Source organism: Scomber scombrus, chromosome 20 (assembly GCF_963691925.1).
Source record: "Scomber scombrus chromosome 20, fScoSco1.1, whole genome shotgun sequence".
Classification (NCBI taxonomy): domain Eukaryota; kingdom Metazoa; phylum Chordata; class Actinopteri; order Scombriformes; family Scombridae; genus Scomber; species Scomber scombrus.
The window spans coordinates 19,744,841-19,764,218 of record NC_084989.1 but is presented as its reverse complement, the minus strand read 5'-3'; the positions used below and the strand labels follow the sequence as shown (position 1 = coordinate 19,764,218).

Genomic DNA, 19,378 nt, shown 5'->3' with positions numbered 1-19,378 from the left:
ATTTTGATTGCATGCATCCTCTTCTAAATGTTGAGTTTGTTTGCTGTATTATTCCATCATGGACAGCAGATGTCTCTGCTTTACTTCAAAATACAAGGTAGATTTTTTTGTCTCCATTGTTGGCTGCTGATCTTTGTAATATTTTCATACCTTCTTGTTGTTCTCCTTTTCCTAGGACTAAAAGGCCATTTTTACTGTAAATGGTTTTGACCTACAGTATAGCTCAGTGTATGAACCAGAAATTATATCTGCTGTATTGATTCATTCGATTTCACCAAATTCACTATAAAAAAAAAAAAGATGAAATCCATCAAAGTGAAAAGCTAACAAAAAGACAATTTGTCATTCTGGAGCATGTGAGAGTAGCAGCGGTTTCAGAGCAGAGCAATATTGATTGAATTCCTGCTACTTCCATGCAGTTGGCTTCAGAGTTGTTTGTTTCTACTGTGCAATTTATCTTGGCCCAAATAAAAAGCGTTGATATTCAACCCACACAACAATAATGTAATATAGTGGAATGAATCGCACAAAATAAAGATCCAGGCTGCTTCCTTATCCCTGTCTCCTTAGCAACACAATCCCCTTTGCAAGTAAGATGAGATCCACCTTTTCTCAAGTGTGCCCAGAGGTTGTGGAGGGATTTATTTTTTTATTTTTTAATGACCCTCTGTACACATGTGGAATAAGATAATAATCAGACCATGGATGAATATAACAGCAGAGTGATTAGCTGCTAGATGATGCTGCCGTCTTGCTTTACATACAGAAAAGGTCAATCAGTGCTTTGTTTATAGGCAGGATCTGTGTCACCTCGAAGGTCAAAAACAGTGCTGGATTTCAGGGTTTAACCCCTGTCTTTTAAAGGTTGGATTGGGATAAAATATTAAGCAACTTGCTTACAAACTCCTCAATTCAATTACTTTGATTTAAACTTAGAGTGAAAGCTCAATCAATTGTGTTTCATATTGCCATCGGTTTTTGGGCTCCTTATTTAAATGGCAATGCATTTTGGCATTAGCAATTCATTGTGCCGAAATCTATCACATTTACATCTCAGCACACAAGAGTGTCGACGGAGGACTGCATTGCTATTCTTTATATTGAATTGCCAGTTGTAAAATTCGTTTTCAAATTGCATGAGCAGATTACACGTTAAATTGTGTGTAAAATGCATTGTAATTTAAAAAAAAGACTTCCCTTGAAGCATACAGTGAATCATATTATTCTCAGTAGAAAGTCAGAATAAATTTGAAGCATTTTTGAAGAATAGTAAGTAGAAAGAAAAACACTTGGAGGACAAAATTCTGACTAATGTATTGTATTTTTAGACAATGCAGAAGGAAATATCTCAACAATTATTGGACAGATTGTCATGGCATTTTATACAGATATTCACTGTCCCCAGAGGATGAGTCTTTATTACTTTGATCATCCTCTGGCTTTCCCTCTGGTCCCACCATCAGGTTGACATTTGTGATTTCAAGTAAAGGTCTTGGCGGCTATTGGTTGATGTAAGAGCTGCTTATGTAGAATGATGTAAAGTGAACAACCTGGCTGAAACCTGATCCTTAACATTTACAGGTATGTTAAAGCACAGATAAACCTACAGTTTGTGGTGTTTTGAGGAGAACATTTACTAAAACTCTCACTTGTGTACACTGTAAAGTTAGGTATTTCCATAGTACCTTAGTTTATCATCAATTAAATCACATTCATCTTCAATTTCTGATGTTAATAATGACACTTTTTATTAAAACTAATCAATCACTGAATTGTAACTGTTATAGCGCATCAGTCTATGATTGATTAGTGAGGTATTTGTCTCTTTTTTAAATTTAGTATGCATTCTTTTATTAAGGGACGATTCATCATTTTCCATTTCAAAGTCATGACTTCTCTTTTTCAATAGACTTGATCAATATAGATATTAATGTACCTTATGAAAACACAGGAAAGAGGGGAAAAACATGATAAAATAAGAAATTAAATCTTTATATCAGATAATCAGTTCAGAAAAGTTTGACTGTTTAATTAATAAAAACTAAAGTCAGAATAACAAAGAAGTTAAACTGAGACTACACATTCCTGTCACCTTCAGTGGATTCAAGCAATGCGTTTTTCCCAATAATGACATTAAGATGCAGATAAGATGAGTTTTTAAATCACATCGGTTCTCTAGAGGTCATGACTATTTGTTTTCCAATGTTTGTCTTATAATTTCCTGGATTTGTGTACGAGCTGGCACTCCGCTTTAGCCCGGCCCCCCCTCTCCCGTCTCTGAGCATGGTATGATCCTCGCTCAAGAAGTGCCTCCAATTCTCCGTCTGAAGGGCTAATTTATTTCCAGTCAGAAAGTATCGCAGCGAGCCGAAGTCCTGACGCCCCGTGTCTCTAGCACCTGAAAGAGGATCTGAAAGAGCGCAAAGCTGGACCCCTACACAATGACCATGTACAAGGGGAAGCGTCGCAATCATCGATGTAAGTTTGCACAGCGTCATTAAGGGCTTCACGTCCTCCTACACCGAGGACATTTTCTTTTCTTTATGCTGATGTCGCTGTGTGTTGTTTGCAGAAGATACAAGTTGCAGATGTTAAACCACAAACACGCATCTGGATCGCCTTAAAAAAAATCGGATGCAGGCCTGTTTAAGTTGAATTAATTTGGATGAAATGTGGTTTTATGCAAACACTGTTTCATTGTGTCAAAGTTAAAGGCAAAAGCCACATCGCGTCTGCCGGGCTGCCTGCAGCTTTTGTCCTTTTTTTTTTTTTTTTTTCTCAATCTTTGCAATGGTTACCTTACCCGACCAAAAAGGAAGCCAAGTTACCTGCTGCTCGCTGGCTGATCATTTCTGCATCAAGATATATCCGTTTCAAAAAGCCATCTGTGTGCACCTGCTCTGTTATTCATTCTGCTGAATTTAGCATATAATGAAATGTTTTGACTTATCAAGGCTGTTGATGTGTTTGTTATAAATAAAGAAAAACAGTCATTCAGGTACGCACTAAACATTCAGGCATATTATGATACTTGTATTTAAATTCGAGTTTCATTATGCTGATTTGTCCTGCTGGTGCTTGACACACACACACACACACACACACACACACACACACACACACACACACACACACACAAACACAGTAGGTTTTTAATACAGTAAACACATTATGATGCCAAATTACTTCACTCATGTGGTGACAAGGAAACTAAAAGGTTTTTGCTGTCAGTCATAAATTGAGCACCACCAGTGAGGTAACGGTAACAGCTGAGTGGATTAGATGATCAATTGATCAGGTGACAGAAAATTAATTGGCAACTCTTGTCATCTTTCAAGCAAGAATCTTAACCAATATCTACTTAAAGCTTCTTACTTGTGATTATTTGCTCCTTTTCTCAACCTCATGTGATAGTAAACTGAATATATTTCGACCATCAGACACAACAAATGATCTGAATATGTTCCTTTGGTATGTAGGTAAGTTTGCTGAACATTTGTGATTTACATTATAGACAAAGTAAATAACAAGCAGACATTAGTAATTGACCATTTTCATAATCAATTAATCATTTTTGAGTAATTTAAAAAAAAAAAAATGGCTCAAATTCTGTGATTCCAGCCTCTCAAGTGTGAATATCTCATGGTTTCTTTTGTCTTCTATACCAGGAAACTGATTTTTGGGTCTTGGACTGACAAAACAAGGCATTTGAAGATGTCACCTTTGGCTTTAGGAAGCAGTGATCTGATTTTTTTTCATCATTTTCTGAACCACTAATGAATTAATTTGAGAAAATAATCGATAAAGAAAATAGTTGTTAGTTGCAGCCTTAATTAAAGTCAAGATACACTAAATGTGCCACTGATCAATACTGCTTAACTGTTTATGCTTTCCTAAATATAAAAAGTCAGACAAATCCAAAGATAATCGCTCTGTTAACAATTAAAGTGTGTAAGCACATCGTTAATTGCCAGTTAGCTAATGTGCTGTTGGCTCAGTACATTTAACACACTGTGACTTCCCTTTTGTCTTCTATACATTTGAGTGTGATACAGGTTTAAAAGTACTGTTTTGTGGTGGGTTTGTTCTGTTCTAGCCAAAATGCAAAAAATATATTGTGCCATGCTGAGGCTACGAATAGACTGTGCTGCATAACTTTCTGGATGCACATATTGTTTAAAGACAAGGTGGGAGGAAACCCAAATTTGGACGCAGTGCACAGAACACTCAGTGTCAAGAGACGGCAAGAGCAGGCAAAAAAATCCGAGAGCTCTCAAGCAAAAGAGCGAAGGAGATGGTGGCCAAGGAATCTGTGCTTGTAGGCTCAAATTGGTGGAGCAGTTGAGCCTGTTGAAGAGGTTGTTCTGAATTATTATCTGTCAGCTATTGGGCCAGAAACACTGCAAGAGACTGCCAGTGGTTACAGGTCCAAGCCTCTGTGTTTAAGAAACAGCAGCAGTAGTGAAGTGCTATATTTGAGGTTAGATTTATCTCTAGAGCAGGCCGTGAATCTGTTGATGTCGATGTGTTTTATTAGAGATTCCCAGGTTTTATTGTGTACTGATACACTGATCACTTTAAGCACCTTGGTCACCTCCTGCTCGTACACAGCAAATCCATCAGGCCTCTGCAGGAGTGGAAACTCCCACAAGTGCAGATTTAGAGGCTCGTTGGGTTGAGGCATGAGTGCTTTGAGCAATGGAGTATGGAAGATTTCTTTATTTTTTTATTGTTGTTGTGGGATGATTGAAATTTGGGGTTGGGAAACACTTTTCCCAGGAGCATATAGTGCAGATTCAGCAATGTTAGAACAGTGGATGAGTGAGTGACGCATAACTGTATAGAGGTTTGCGTAGGTGTAATGTTTGGATAGAGTTACTTTGAGACTATGGAGATTTATATTTATATCCTGGCACCAGCAGCTCAGTTCTGTGACGATGCTACATAGATGTGGTACAAATGTCAAGGCTTTTATAAATAGTGACACTGTATTACATAAAAATCAATAAATTAGCAAAGATGTCTGTTGTCTTGATATGAATGTGCTGTTTAAAACCCATCCTTGTTTATCTACACAGCAAGGTTTATTTTTATGTAACTTTAGAAACTGTAAAAATATATTTTCTCCCAAAGCATTTATTGTATTTAAAAGCAATTACAGTTTAATTTACAGGATGTCCACTGTGGCATGTTGTCACACAGCACAAGCTGCTATTCAACAGGCTGTTAAATTTGTAAGCTTGTACAAAATTGCTTTTTGTTATTCGTGCCAGGGCTCACAATGCCAAAGAGGAGCCACAGTATTAGCAAAATGGTGTCAGGTGCCAAAAAGTTGAGAAACAGCGAGGGAAAATGAAAAATGGCAGTGAACAGAAAGCTCATGAAGATCATGCTGGTGCTTCAGCTGCTAGCTTGGATATCATACCACCGCTGCTCCCACAGCAGGAACCGCCCAAGCCAGAGAGCAGCGCTGATGGGTTTATGATGCCTATATTAGTGACCTGCTATAGGGTCGGACACAACAACAAATGGAAGAGTGGATATGCCTGGCTTGGTGTCAAAAGAAGAAAGTGAGGATGTTTTGTCTGCAGGGAAGCTAAACAGAAATCAGGAGTACACTTGGCTGAACAATGTATAAATGGAAATTATTGTGCACCAGATGTTCGGCGGCAATGGAAAAAAATACAAGAACAAACTAAGTATTGCTCACCAAAGAGCATTGGACATTTCCCAGGCAAGTCAAGAAGACACCCTGCCAAAGCAAGTGGTGGATATGCAGTCCAGCTCAATTGAAAAGACAGCTATCGCATTCAGGGTGACATACACCACTGTAAAGGAAACAATGTCATTCAAAATGCTCATGCACCTTATGAAGATGCAGGTCCTAAATGGCACGGATGTTGGCGAAGTCCATACACCTGACAAAGCTTGTGCAGAGGTAATTGAGTGCATGGCTTTCTTGAAGTGATGCAAATTTATTGATGTTAAAAAGATTGAGCTTCTGTTAAGCATCACAGTTAAAGCTGCAGTCTGTAGTAGAAAAAAGTGGCCAGAAAATTTGAACGAGTGAAGCCTCCAGGTCCCTCCTTCTTCCTCTCTGCTGCTGCTACAGCCCGGCCTTCTAAGACCCTCCCCACATAGGAATCTGCCCACAAGAGAGGAAACCTGTTTGACCCAGTGGGAGCAAAGCAGACGCTGCATGGGGGAGGGGCTGCAGAGTGAGAGCAAAGCAGACGCTGCATGGGGGAGGGGCACTGCCGAGTGAGAGCAAGCGCTGTGTGGGGGAGGGGTGCTGTCAGCAGTGCGTGTACAGTGTCATTGTCTGGGCTCTGATTGGTTGTTTTGACTCGGGAGCGGTGGATTCTTGCAAATCATTTTACGACCACCGGGTGGACCCATAGAAAGAGAAATCTTATTCTACTGTCAGATCATAATGACAATTTTAGCAAATATAACACAATAATAGTTACAAACTACAGCTTTAAAGACAAAGCGCATTATTTATGCTGTGACGTAACGGGTGAGAGTGATGTTGATTCCTTGACATGGTTGAACTGAAAGAAGGCTCCTATGCCAGCTCAATCTACAGTCTTTACGATGAAGGTTTGACGACTTTTTGAGTAGAAATCTTATCAGCATCTCCACAAAAGGACTTCGCTGGTGTACACTGCCTTTGCACACTGACTTGAAATTGCAGTAAAAGATTCCGTTCATAGAAGTAGCTGGCCGCAATAATTTGAATTTCTCATCTCGATGTTGCACTCAGTCTATCATCAATCAAGGAATGCGAGATTAGTGCAGGAAATTTCCCTTCACTGATGCATCACTTTCAAACAGCCAGCAAGGACTCGTCAGGCAGGAATACAAAAGCCTGTAGAAGCGCCTGACCAACTTCGGGTTGGCCTTGATGAAAGATGTCCTTCATGACTTAAAGAACTTGTCTCTTAAATTTAAAAAGGAGAATTAATTAATACATTTGATCTCAGTGCTGCTCCTCTCTGAATATTCAAAAAGTCCAATAAATGTGAACTAGTGTATGAATAAAAGACTAATTCACTAATATGAATTAGCCCTTTATTTATCTTGAACATGTCCTTTTTTTTTTAAATCCTCAAATCATCATCAACAAATAAATAAATAAATGGACCATTAAAAACATAACCTTTCATGTTCTTGAATAGATACTTGGATAGTGGCTGAGGTATGCCAATGGGACCCCCCTCCCCAATTGTCACAGGGTATTTCACACACTGGTGGAAGGCCATAAATATTTAAGATTTTGCAGCTCAGGAATCTTTGGAGATCAAATGGGGTTCCAGCCCTCTGCATCACTGGGATTTGTCTTCTTTACCCTTGTGTGTGTATCTTATATGTTCTGCTGTGTTTTTTCTCATCTTCAGGCTAGGGAGACTTTGAGGCTCGAGACACGCTAATCAAAATCAATCACAGAAAGAAACCTCCTTCAGACAATCACTCTTCAGACCTTTTCTCTGCAGATTTTTGCTCCAAACGTCTGGGCTTAAGTTATTGTTTCACTTGCGCTTTCTGTGTTGATTGAAGGGCTGCAGCGCATGACAAATAAAATGTTTCTTTCTATGCTGCAGATGTTAGTTTGTGAGTGTATGTGTGTGCTGTGCTTCTTATGTTGTGGAGGGAGGGAGGGATGGAGTGATGGAGTGAGGGGGGCACAAGAGGCAAGCTGTTAGATCTTTTGTCAGATGTCCTCCATGTATCTCAAGCCATGTGTCAAGGGTAGTTGTATTTGTGAGTGTGTGTGTGTGTGTGTGTGTGAGTGTGTCTAAGAGCGTTTTTTATGCCTTGCAGACTACACTTCTTTTCAGCTTAGCCCCATTTTGCCAAAAAATTCAGTTTGCGTGTCCATGGGAAGGAATACAAATCATGCACAACAAAATCTTTGGTAGAGCTATTAGTCGGCTGCTCTACTTCTCTTGAATAAATCACAAGCAATTACAGAGTATAAGCTGTTCCAGATACTTTAGTTGCCACCTAAGATGCAGAATCACCAGCTATGCCTCCACACTTTTATTTTTGACAATGTTCAGCATCCACATCCCACTCCTGTGTGTACTGGAAATGTGATTTTTATCTGTCAGAAAAGACCTAATGAATCTCTTCTATCGATAATGAAATAATGTGACAGAGATGTCACAAGATGTCGCTCCTCCAGAGTCCTCATCACTCTCCCCACCAGCAGCTCAGGGCGTAGGGGAGCTAAGGCTGTTCGGACTGTTGCCAGGAGACTCGCCAATCAGTGTGACATAAAGACGAGCATTCAGTGACACACACACTGACATCTGCACACATACGTACAAGCGTGTGTTGAGCGTCGGTGTTGTCTCTGCACGTATGAGCAGAGACAACACTGACACTCACAAGCACATGACACCTTATTATCCACATTCCTGCGTGCAATAACGTTTGGGGAGGAGAAATTTCAGAAAATGGCAGATTTTTTTTGTTCTTATGTTGAAGAAGAATATTTAGAGCAACAGGCTTCGGTGGAAGGCGTATTAATTGGATCTAATGTGCACAGTTGACAGGTATGACCACAGTAGTGTACCAGTCGGCAGAATCGTGAAATTAATGTCTGTCAAGTGTCATGGCAAGCACACTGAAATAATTAGAGAACTTGTAACATATCACTCGCTCGCTCTGCTCCTATCACAGCGTTCCTCTCACATTCACACTCGCACTCACACACCTATGTAAGGAACACAGGTTTTGAAAGGAAAGTACAATATTACATCACATTTTCATGCATGTAGGGAAGAAATATGCCTGTCAAATGTCTCTCATTCAGTGATTCTCTTTATTTCCTGGTTAAAATGAAATATAAATGTCCTGGTGGGAATTATAAAGCAGCATGATGTAAGAACAACTCAAAGATTTCTGTTCTAGTTTCTACGCCAAAGAGCCAATAAGGGCCTATTTTTAGCAGTGAAGAAAGTCCGTCGGCTTTAACCTGATTATCAACGGTTGTCATGATTGTTTCTCACCACAGAGTATCAGAAGAAAGCACTTGTTCTAAATGCATATGTGTTTGAGACTAACTGCTTGGTGTTTGTTTTCTAACGGGTGCATCACTCCCCACCGCTAAGCTCAGCAGCGTTTTCCTCGTTGGGTCGTGTTCGTCCGTCCAACAGCCCGAATCGTCCGCTTTTTGAAGTGCATCATTGTTGACTCATGTGAGACTGCTCACTGGGTTTTACAGGTCACACAGAGGGATGAGATCTCAAATGGATGCCATGCCTTTATCTATTCTGCTGGTGCCTGAAGGGGCTGGGGATTATGTGCTGATCCCCTTGGACTTTGGTCGATGCAGCCGCAGAGAGGCACTGAGGCAGGGCAGCAGACTTAAAGTCATACTTCAGTGTTTACAGAAAGAGCAATGCTCCAGTTTTGTAATGGGATGTTCACTGAGATGCTGTAGTCATATATAATAAAATGGGTGTTTAGTGAGCTCTGGTGTGTATTATAGAGAGACGGGATGGAAGAGTGGCTGTGATTTTTGAGGCACTGATCATCGTTTTGTAGCCAGGGGAGAAGATGAGTTTGTAGAATACGTACAATACAGAAATGGAGCTGAAATAATTAGTCAATCATCAGAAAATGATTGCAACCATGTAAAAAATGCAGTGGCGAGAGCCTCTAAAATTGCTGCTAGACAGTCGGACAAGACAAGCAATTTAAACATGTCAACTTGTGCTTTGGGATATTATAATCAGTAATGAATTCATTGTAGCCCTATATGTAAAAGTGCAGTTAAATCCACAGATAATTGTTTAGTTTAGTTTAATTAGATTAATTAAATATCAAGACTCTTGTTGGGATATTTTCTCTCATTTGGCTAATTTGGCTTAAATATTTATGTATTTACCAGACAAAAAAAAAAGTTCACTGGTTACAGTTTCTAAATTGTTAGGATATGCAGCTTTTCTGTTTTAGATTCATGTAGATTAAACATGTTTGGGTTTTGGACTTTAATTCTGATGTAACCGAGGGGTCTGGGAACGTGTCAGAGGCATTTTTACATTATATTTATATATCATAGCTTATTTTATAGGTTAAACATTTAGATCAATTAATAAAAATGTAATCAAAACATGAAAGCAATACTTGCAACGTGGAGCTTTTTTTTTTTTTTGGGACCAAAAATGCATTTAATGAAGCAAAAGTTGTGAAGGTGCAGGTTTTTTTTATGATATCTGGATGTCTGAAAGGCTTGGAACTTTTTGTCCTTTTTTTTTTGTGCAAACAATGTAAATGTTCCTTTCACTGTGCTTCCAATATCATATTACATTATTGATATGCAGTTCCTGGAAAATGAATTTAGTAAGTGTTAATGGATAAGATTCCTGATTTAACATGGTTTATGTCGTCATATCACCCAGTTGGAGTCAGTGACATGAAATAACCATTATACTGAATTTTAAAACTGGGTCTTAATGTGATGCAAAGGAATACGATGTGTAAACCAATATTTTGAATTCAAACAGAAAAATGTAGGGAGCCACATCACCTCACCTTGAACTTTGATTCACAGCTCTCCTGAACAGCCCCGTTTGATGTCTGATCTTCAAAGGTTCCTAGAACAGCACCTTTGATATGCAGATAGTCGTCGCCCCCCCCCCCCCCCCCCCCCCCCCCCCCCCCCTGTAATTAAACAACAGCCATCCACGGCATTTGCCTGCTGTGAATCTCTTGTGGAGAGATGTCAGTAAACAAGCTGTTTTTCTGCAGGTGTTGAAAATGTCCCCGAGCTTAATAAAGGAAAAGGTAAACGGTTGTGTCAGTATGAAGGGACCAAAGCATCTGTAACCTTCATCGAGGCCACGGCAGGCACAAAAAAAAAGGAAGGACAAAGTTAACGTGTGGGAGTGAATGAAATTGTCTGATTCAGTATGGCGGAGGACTGCTTATTTTCCCCTTCTTCTTCTTGAAAATCGAAACCTGTCCAGCACAGTAAGGATTGACTGTGAATGGTGATTTTGATTGTGATTAAATCTGTCAATTAAGCTGTCAGTATATACTATACCTACAATATGGCCTTTATCAGTCCTTTGAAATACATCAGAGAAGCTAAGATAAAAGGCTTGGCAGCCAGGGCCTAGCCTGCAGATCTTGATTGGTACAAGACTGCCGCGATAGCTTGATTGAGTCTGGCGGGTCTCATGTGGCATTCATGTGGTGTCAGAATAATCGGGCAAATGAGTTACTGAATGGGAAAATTCATGTTGATGCCCCCTCAGGTTGGAACAACAACTCGGAAAGTAGTTGAGATGATGAACGCAGAAATATGGCAGATGAAAGTAAATGTTTGGTTGATGGCAAGAAACGTTTTAATAATTCATGTATGGGTGCTTGTGTCCATATTTATCCCAATTTCAGTTGCTAGTTTGATAAAGTAACGTCAACAGTTTGATGCTGTCAAAAAAGATTCTCAGTGCTGCTGTTATCAAATACTCCCTTCTGTATTCTTGTACTCTGAGAGTGATGGTGGAGGGAAAGCCAAAACCATGCTGCTGTCTGAACGAAGCTGAGATCTTTTTATGGGATCTCTCCTTCTCCTCACCATGACAGTATTGTGAGTAGAAAATCCTGTAGTTTTGCCAACCTCTTCATTTTGTCTGGTTGACTGATGTTATTTAGTTATTTACTCCTGGATCATGTCACTTAACTGGAACATTGACTATAGTATCCATCCAATCCAGATTTAGGTGTAACTTTTCCCCCAACCTGGCTCTTCTAAACTAAAAAGGCCCACTCACAGGTACAATTTTTTCCAACGCTTTTCATATGGTGGATCACTACCTCATCCTTGATATGGTCTATTCTATTGATTTAATTCAAAATGCCGTCCTCTGGTTTAATCTTCATGATATATATATATCAGTTTGTTACCTTTCAGGGTTCACAGTCTGACTATATAATTGTTGAAGATGGTGTTCCTCAAGATTTCACACTGGGACCACTCCTGTTTTGTTTTTTTTAGTTTTTTTTATGAATGACGTACCTCTGATTGTCTTGTTGCTGATGACACTGTTATTTACATATCTAACTATATAGAAATTGAAAATTCATTACAGAATTCTTTAACTTGGTCCATATCTGGTTTCATTACAACAGACTTGTAGTTGATTTGTTAAAATATGTTGGAATTTGGATTGGCCCCGAACTCACCACATTGGTTTTTATTATAAAAAAGAACACATGGTTGTCTGAGTTCACTCAATTAATTCTTAATTCTCAGTTTTCCTATCTATTATTGGGAAGCATTATTAATGCTGACATTGTTATCAGAACACCCTTCATGTTGTATATAATTCTTTATGTAGGTTTGTTGTGTGGTGTCCATATAGAGCTCACCATTGTAAGAACTGCTTAATTGGTTGCATTCTGCCTAGGAGGCAGCTTAACTTGGTTCAGCTCATCTTTAGATGTGTTTACTTTAATTGCCCTTCCTATTTGAAACACCTTTTGGATCCATGTAGATCTTCATATTTACTCAGACATATCCCTTTTTTATGTGCCCAGAATTTTCAAAAAAGTCAGTGGCAAGTCATTCTAGAAAGCTCCATGCAACTGAAATAATCTTCCTCTTTTTCTCTGATCTACTACAACTTTCCGCCGCTTCAAGACTTTATTTTCTCCTCTTAAAACAACCTGTTTATTGTTTTAATTTGTGTGTACCTACAATAATCTGAAGACAGACTGCTTCAGTTGCTCTTTATACTAATGTAATTAATTTATGCTACGGGTCATTGTATCCAGCTTCTCTTGCACAACAGCTGAGGGATGGTGGGGAGGGTGAGCAAGATGTGGTATTTGCAGTGCATGTTGATTATATAATGTTATGTATTTTGTATTTGCATATATAGGATGCCCTTGAAAATTAAATGCTACATCTCAAGGGGCTATACTTTCAGTAAATTAAATGTAATGATTTATAGTGTATTGTGTTGGGTATTACATGAGGCAATTCCTTCATCTCAGACCCCCTGATTCCTCGCAGACTGGCCCAGCCTCACATTTCAGTGTCGAGTTCAAGTGAAAGACAATCAGGCTGAGGCCAGCGGGAAAAGTAATTTCCTGCATCCCTACCTGTTCCTTCTATACGTCTATCACCTGCTGATTGAGCTCCTTCACTTTCTTCAACAACAACAATTTGCATCATTACTTTGTTCAATTAATTAAGACACTGGGGAGATTGGAGCCAGAGTTCCTCATTCAATGGAGAAATGATCAGCATATGCCTGTGTATTGCACTCTCTTACACCCTCTTTCCCATTCTTCCTCTTTCTTGGCCTTTTAATGTTTACCTCATCAAATAGACATAGGTGTTTGCATGGAGAGAATGAAATGAAAGAAAACCCAAGCGAAAAAGTGACAAATGTGTTGGAGAGGCATCAGCTCTGGTCTATGGGGAATTTTCTTCTGTTTTTGGAAAAGAAAATATCACATTTCTCATTCCATGAAGGTCCTCGCTGATATGTCTGAAAGGGAGTTTATTGCAGTCAGTCACCTGGTTGGTGTGCTGCGTGTCTGCGATATAACTCAAAAGGGAACGGCAAAGCTTTTTAGATAATCGGGAAGACAAAAGACGCTTTTTACCTTGATGGTGACAAGGTCTTGTAGTGGTTAACAAGACCAATAAATATCACTGGCTTAGCTTTAGTGATAAATTGTAATAAATCTGTAATGGTTGCTGTTTTGTCATCAAATCTGCATTCAAACCAACAGCTGTGAGGTAAGGGGAGCCACTAGTTTCATTTTTATCATCAGTTAAATGCAATAGTCTCACACTACAAGCACACAAGCACAATGGCCACAGATAAGAATGAATTTCTGATTCTGATAAAGAACCTTTAACTTCCAGATCCCAAAATAACCCCTCACTTTGCAATTTCATTATATATTGATAGCATCTCAAAATGTACATGTCTGTTAAAAGCACCAGTTTGTATTCCTCTTGTTTCATTCTCAAGATATTCTCCCAAAAATGAACTAATTCTAGTATAAAACCCAATTAATGGTGATTTTTTAAATTCTTTTTTGTGGACCTTTTGTGTTGTTTAAATCCCTGCTAGCTTATTTTTGTTCTCTGTATTAGGAACCAGACATACTGTATTAAAGGGGATAACTGACTCACATCAGTTGGTTTTTTTTTTGGTCAATTATAGCTTCTGTGCTGCACCACAGCAGGTGTCCAAACAGGCCATTTGCAGCAGCAAAAACGTACAAAAAAGCAGCTGTGCTTTGGTTGCGAGGTTAATGTGAGGAATTTAGACATGGAAGAAAGGTAGTTTGGCATGCAAATTACTGCTTTTGATGTGGTTTTGGCCATATAATTAGTGTTATTTATAACCAGGACATCAGTTACTGTTAATAGGTTTTTCGTCTAAAATGGTATTGAGCGTGTAATGCCTGACATATGTTAAAACAATATTCTTTATCACCAGATTTAAAGAGAAGCCTGTGCAAAATGAGTTATTGAAAGCTGAGTGATTGCATGTCATTATTCTAATACGGCGATGAGCACAGTGTCTTGCAGAAGAAATATATTTTAAGGAATTCACCCCTCCATCCATCTTCCAACACTCTGCCCACATTAATACAAAGAGGATCTTTGGCTGACTGAGACACAATCTCGCCGTTTCTCCCTCTCTCTGACTTTGTGTTGACCCCTGCTACCCATGCCTGTTAGCTTTCCTATGAAGCCTGGGGCTATTAGCTGCTTTTCCCTCCTCTGGTTTCCCCTCTTTTTTTTTTTTCTTTCCTCAGAGAGGAGTGAAAAAAGAAGGTAGATCATCTCTCTCAGGAAGAAACGTAGAGAGCGAGAGAGACGGAGATGAGGAATGAAATGAATGAGAGATTGCGGTCTGATTTGTTGTGGCTTCAGCAGGACCAGCAGGTTTTGTGTCTGCTCCAGTAGTTCATTCATATTCCTGGAAGGAATATGAAGGTGTCTTCCTGTTCCCCGCATTCTCAACAGAGTCACCCTCTCCTTATGTTTTTGGCTCCTGTTGATTTTCACTGGAGCTCTCTTTCTCATCCCAATGATTCCCCTGCAATATGTTGCCATATGGCACAGTGTACAGCCTTGATTTATTCAAATCCTCAACTTCCATTGCTCTGGTGCTATTCATCCCTTGCTAATGAAAGGATGGAGGGAATAAGACTGGCAAAGTTTTCGTTGGCGGCACAGGTGTCGAATAGAAAGGCCCTACAAGCCATCTTGTGTGAGTGCATGTGCAAGGGAATTGAAGGTGATAGGGGGAAAGAAAATGAGTGGAATGGAGATAGAGAAAGAGACGTTGAGGGATATGGCGAGACTGAGGGCAGAGCAGGAGGCATGAGTAAGGGTAGTCTGTGGGAGACAGAGATGTAAGGCAACAAATGAGACCAATAAAACACATGGGCAGGTTCCTCCGGGGAGTCACGGATCCTTGTTTTTCTGACAGAGAAACACAGGTCTTGTCTACAGTGATTACTTACGATCTGTGCCTCTGTCTTTCCAATGCTATTTACCTGCAGGACCCCCCCCCCCTTCCATGATTCCTCAGCCAATAAGGGTGTTACCTTAAATATTTATTCATGTCTGTGTTTGTTTTTTTGACAAACAGACACCCTCCCTCTCTGGAAAATAGAAAACAGGAGTCAAGCTCAAACATATCTATAAATAATTACGGGGCTGCAAAATTCAAATTGCATCATATGTATGTTCATGAGGCTGCAAGGTTGAGCTGTTTTTTGTTCTATTTGCTGGCCAGCCATAGCAATGCAACATACCCTTAGCAACCCTTTGTGTAAGTTGTTAAGCACCGCAGGGAGCTCCGGCCACCTCCCTCTGTGACCACACTGCAGATTGAGCAGACAAACCGATGGTAAACAGAAGAATAGCTGACACACAACTGAATAATCCACACAGCTCTGGTCCCTGATCCAGTTTACAGCGTAATCATACATAAGTCCAGCCCTCAGTGCTGCACAGATAGTGTTTTGCTCAAAAATGCATCAAGGATCCTTATTAAGGTGGCATGCAAATATAGTAGTAAGCCCCTAAGCCCCTTTTCATGTATGTAGATGGACAAACTGAGATTTAGTGGGAAAATGTGGCAATGAAGTTTGAAGGAGGTTTGCAAAAACACATTTTGCATCAAAGCTGCTGATTGCTAATATGACCTTGATTTAAACCAACTTTTAGAAACCAAATAAGTAGACAGTAGTTCTGTATTTTTTGGTAGGCTAGAAAAAAAACATTTGATCATGCTAATACAAATAACAGAAAATTAATTGCCAGCAATGTTGATGGATTAAACTGCAAAGTCATTTATAAAACATTTTCTGGTTTCAGCGTCTAAGACATAAAATGTTGCTTTTCTCTGATGGATATGATTGTTTATTGAATATCTTTCTGTAATATGTCGAACTAAACAAGCAATTTAATGGTCTAATCTTGTAAACAAGAACACTGTGTTGGCATTTTCTGTCATTATGTAAATTCAATGTTTAATCAGTTGTTTGAAGAAGTGATTGACCAATTCAATTACAACTGAAAATAACCATTAGGTGCTGTTTGAATTCAAATCCAAACTAATAAAACTTCTTTAGGAGTAGCTGTTGTTTGAAGCAGTCCAAGGTTTTATTTCAGGGTCAACGTTTCCTTAAAATCATTGACATCATTAAAAAGAAATAACACCTCTATGAAACATAACGAGATGCTATTCACACAGAAAATGCTGTATACTGTGCTACAGTGTAAGTTTTGCCTGAATGCAGACAATATTGTAGACCTGAAAAAACTATAAGACAAATGATAGAAACATAACTGGTATACTAACGCACTAAAACCCAATCATGTGTGCACACTTGAAATTTTGAGATTACTTTTACAGCAGTAGTATCTAGGAATAGAGCTAAAAGAATCAGTAGATTAATTGATGAGTCTATCTTAATAAAGTTAATAGGCAATAGGCAACTACTATAATTTGTTATATATTAAAGGGCCATTCCCTAGTTTCAGCTTCTGAATTTCTCATGTAACTAAACCTGAAATTATTATTTTTTTAAATATCGTAATATGCTTTAGGGAAATTAGGCATTTTTCACTTTTTTCTTAAATTTGTTAGGCCAAACGAATAATAATTGTTAGTGTCTGCCCTGCAGTGTAACAAGGATTTGGCTGAACAGAGTACTGTATGTGACCCTACATGCTGTAGTAACACTATATAAAAAGAAGATCTAAGGTTCAGGATATATTGATTGCTTGAGATTCTTGATACCAGATATACTTAGTTGGATAGCTGTGGTCTAATTAAATGTTTGATCTTAATGTGTCTCTAAGTAAACCGTCAGATTAATGAGCGAAATCATTATTATCTCCTAAATCAGCTTCACGGTCAATCCCAACGTGCTTCATCAAGTATGCTCACTGACTCATTTGGCCATGCAGCTCTGCGTTAAAAAGTCTGTGTTCTAGCATGTCTAAGTAGGTAGTATACAAACAGACCAGGATTTAATCCTATTTGTCGTGAGAGCAGCCACTGGGAGAAGGAGGCAAGAGTTTGCCAGAAGCTTATTTTCACCCCAGTGCAATTTCACTCCCGGGGATTGGGGCGCTTCTACGTGTTTGGTGTTGAGGTGGAGATGGGGGAGGAGGGAGAGGGCAGGCGCATAAATTATTTAAGCAAATGTGTATTGCTGGAAGGGACAAAATGATAGTGAGAACATGGCTGTATGCAAAAAATAAAAATTTGTCAAAAAGTGCTTTTGAAGTGATTCACATACCTATGAGGCACTTAGCCGAGACTCTTACCCAGAGAGACTTAACCATGTCGAGTTTAGGCTGAATGGCTCAAGGGCACCTTGTTGATTGATTGATCGCCTTTCTGACTAACATAAATGCAAATGGGTTGTGTGATATCAAACATAATATAAAAAGCAGATGATGGGATTCTTGTCAGACTATGCAGTGTTTGTTTTTTCTCGCTTTTTGCTTCAAGTGATCCATTTTATTCTGCCTCGTCTGTGCTGTTTATTCATAACTGACCTCAGATAAGGAGGAGGATTCTACTTTTTATTACCGATGAAGGTTTTATTCTCATGCATGTTCTTAATTTTGCGAGATATAGCTTCACGTCTGCTATAGCCATAAAGTTTCTGGGCTGATTTTGCTCTGCTTTTGAGTGTTTCACTTTGAGTCGGGGTGCTTATTTTGACCCCCTGGCTCCTCTCCCAGAAGCCACTTAGACTGTGCACAAAAATACGAGGACCTTGCAGCACCCTTGGCAATGCACAGATAGCGATTTGAAAATTCTGCATCACTGACTGGCTTGTTCACAAAGCTGTACACCTGATGGTACGGGTCTTCTTTTTTTTTTACACAAAGAACGAAAGAACAAAAATCAAAGCTCCTTTTACACACAGCTTTCTTATACTAATTAGTTTTCATTGTTTTTGTGTTTTCAAGGATTCTCTCCTGCCTTGCAACAAGAATTTTATTTCTATAATCTTCCCAGTGCACGAGAGCAACATCTCCAGTCTCACCTTAGAAAATTGGCTCCAACATTGCACCTTAACATTAGTGAATGTGTCCTAAAGTGCTGCTGCTTTGTGTGTTGCTTATTTAAATGAAAAGTTCAGTTTTACAGTGAAAATGTCAGACCTCAAGGAGAGCTTGCATTGATATTTTACTCTCTTCATCTTGAAGTAGTACTTTCATGCTCTCCTGTGTTTAGGCACTGCTTTGAGCTATACGCTGTGCCATCACTACCATCATGAGCCGTCGCTCTGTGTGAGGATTTTCGAAGAAAGGAACTTAATGCACATTGAATGAAATCCTGTAATGCCCTTCATTCTGTTGGGTAAACTCCAGCATTTATGAATTTAATAATATCAAATATTTACATATTTAATAATCAAATCTAAAACAGTCAAACCCTTTTTTAGCACTTATTAGCAGTATATAAACACTTAATAAATAGTTAATAACATGCAGTAGTGGGTTGTTAGCGGATATGAAGACATTGAAATTGTATCAATGTATGTACATGGCAATACCACATCTATAACTGGTGTATTAACAGTTCATACATGATTAATAACAGTGTAATATAACTATATGTATAATATATATATAACACAACACTCTTTGCTGTAATGGAAAAATGACTGACAAGTGATTTGTTTGTGTGTTTTTCAGACATAAACATGGCAGGTGAGCCCAAGCCTTACAGGCCTAAAGCGGGCTCCAAACGGCCGCTCTCAGCTGTTTACAGGTAAGATTTGTCCTCCTTACAACATGCTCTTCCTTCTTGTCATTACCCTTTAACAATCTTTCACATGCTGCTGCTCCATC

General features: G+C 39.0%; 1 protein-coding gene across 2 annotated transcripts in view; it reads left to right on the top strand.

Moving 5' to 3' along the window:
* Positions 1-19,378, top strand: part of LOC134002202 (RNA-binding Raly-like protein) — a 60,720-nt gene that overhangs the window by 24,447 nt on the left and 16,895 nt on the right. The window contains exons 1-2 of one of the 2 annotated variants that reach the window (XM_062441503.1): positions 2,337-2,478; positions 19,223-19,298. In XM_062441503.1, coding sequence (XP_062297487.1) covers positions 2,442-2,478; positions 19,223-19,298 — 113 coding nt within the window. In that variant the 5' untranslated portion in view covers positions 2,337-2,441. Of the gene's footprint in view, positions 1-2,336; positions 2,479-19,222; positions 19,299-19,378 lie in introns of those variants that run through there. The other variant, XM_062441502.1, reaches the window with a different exon arrangement.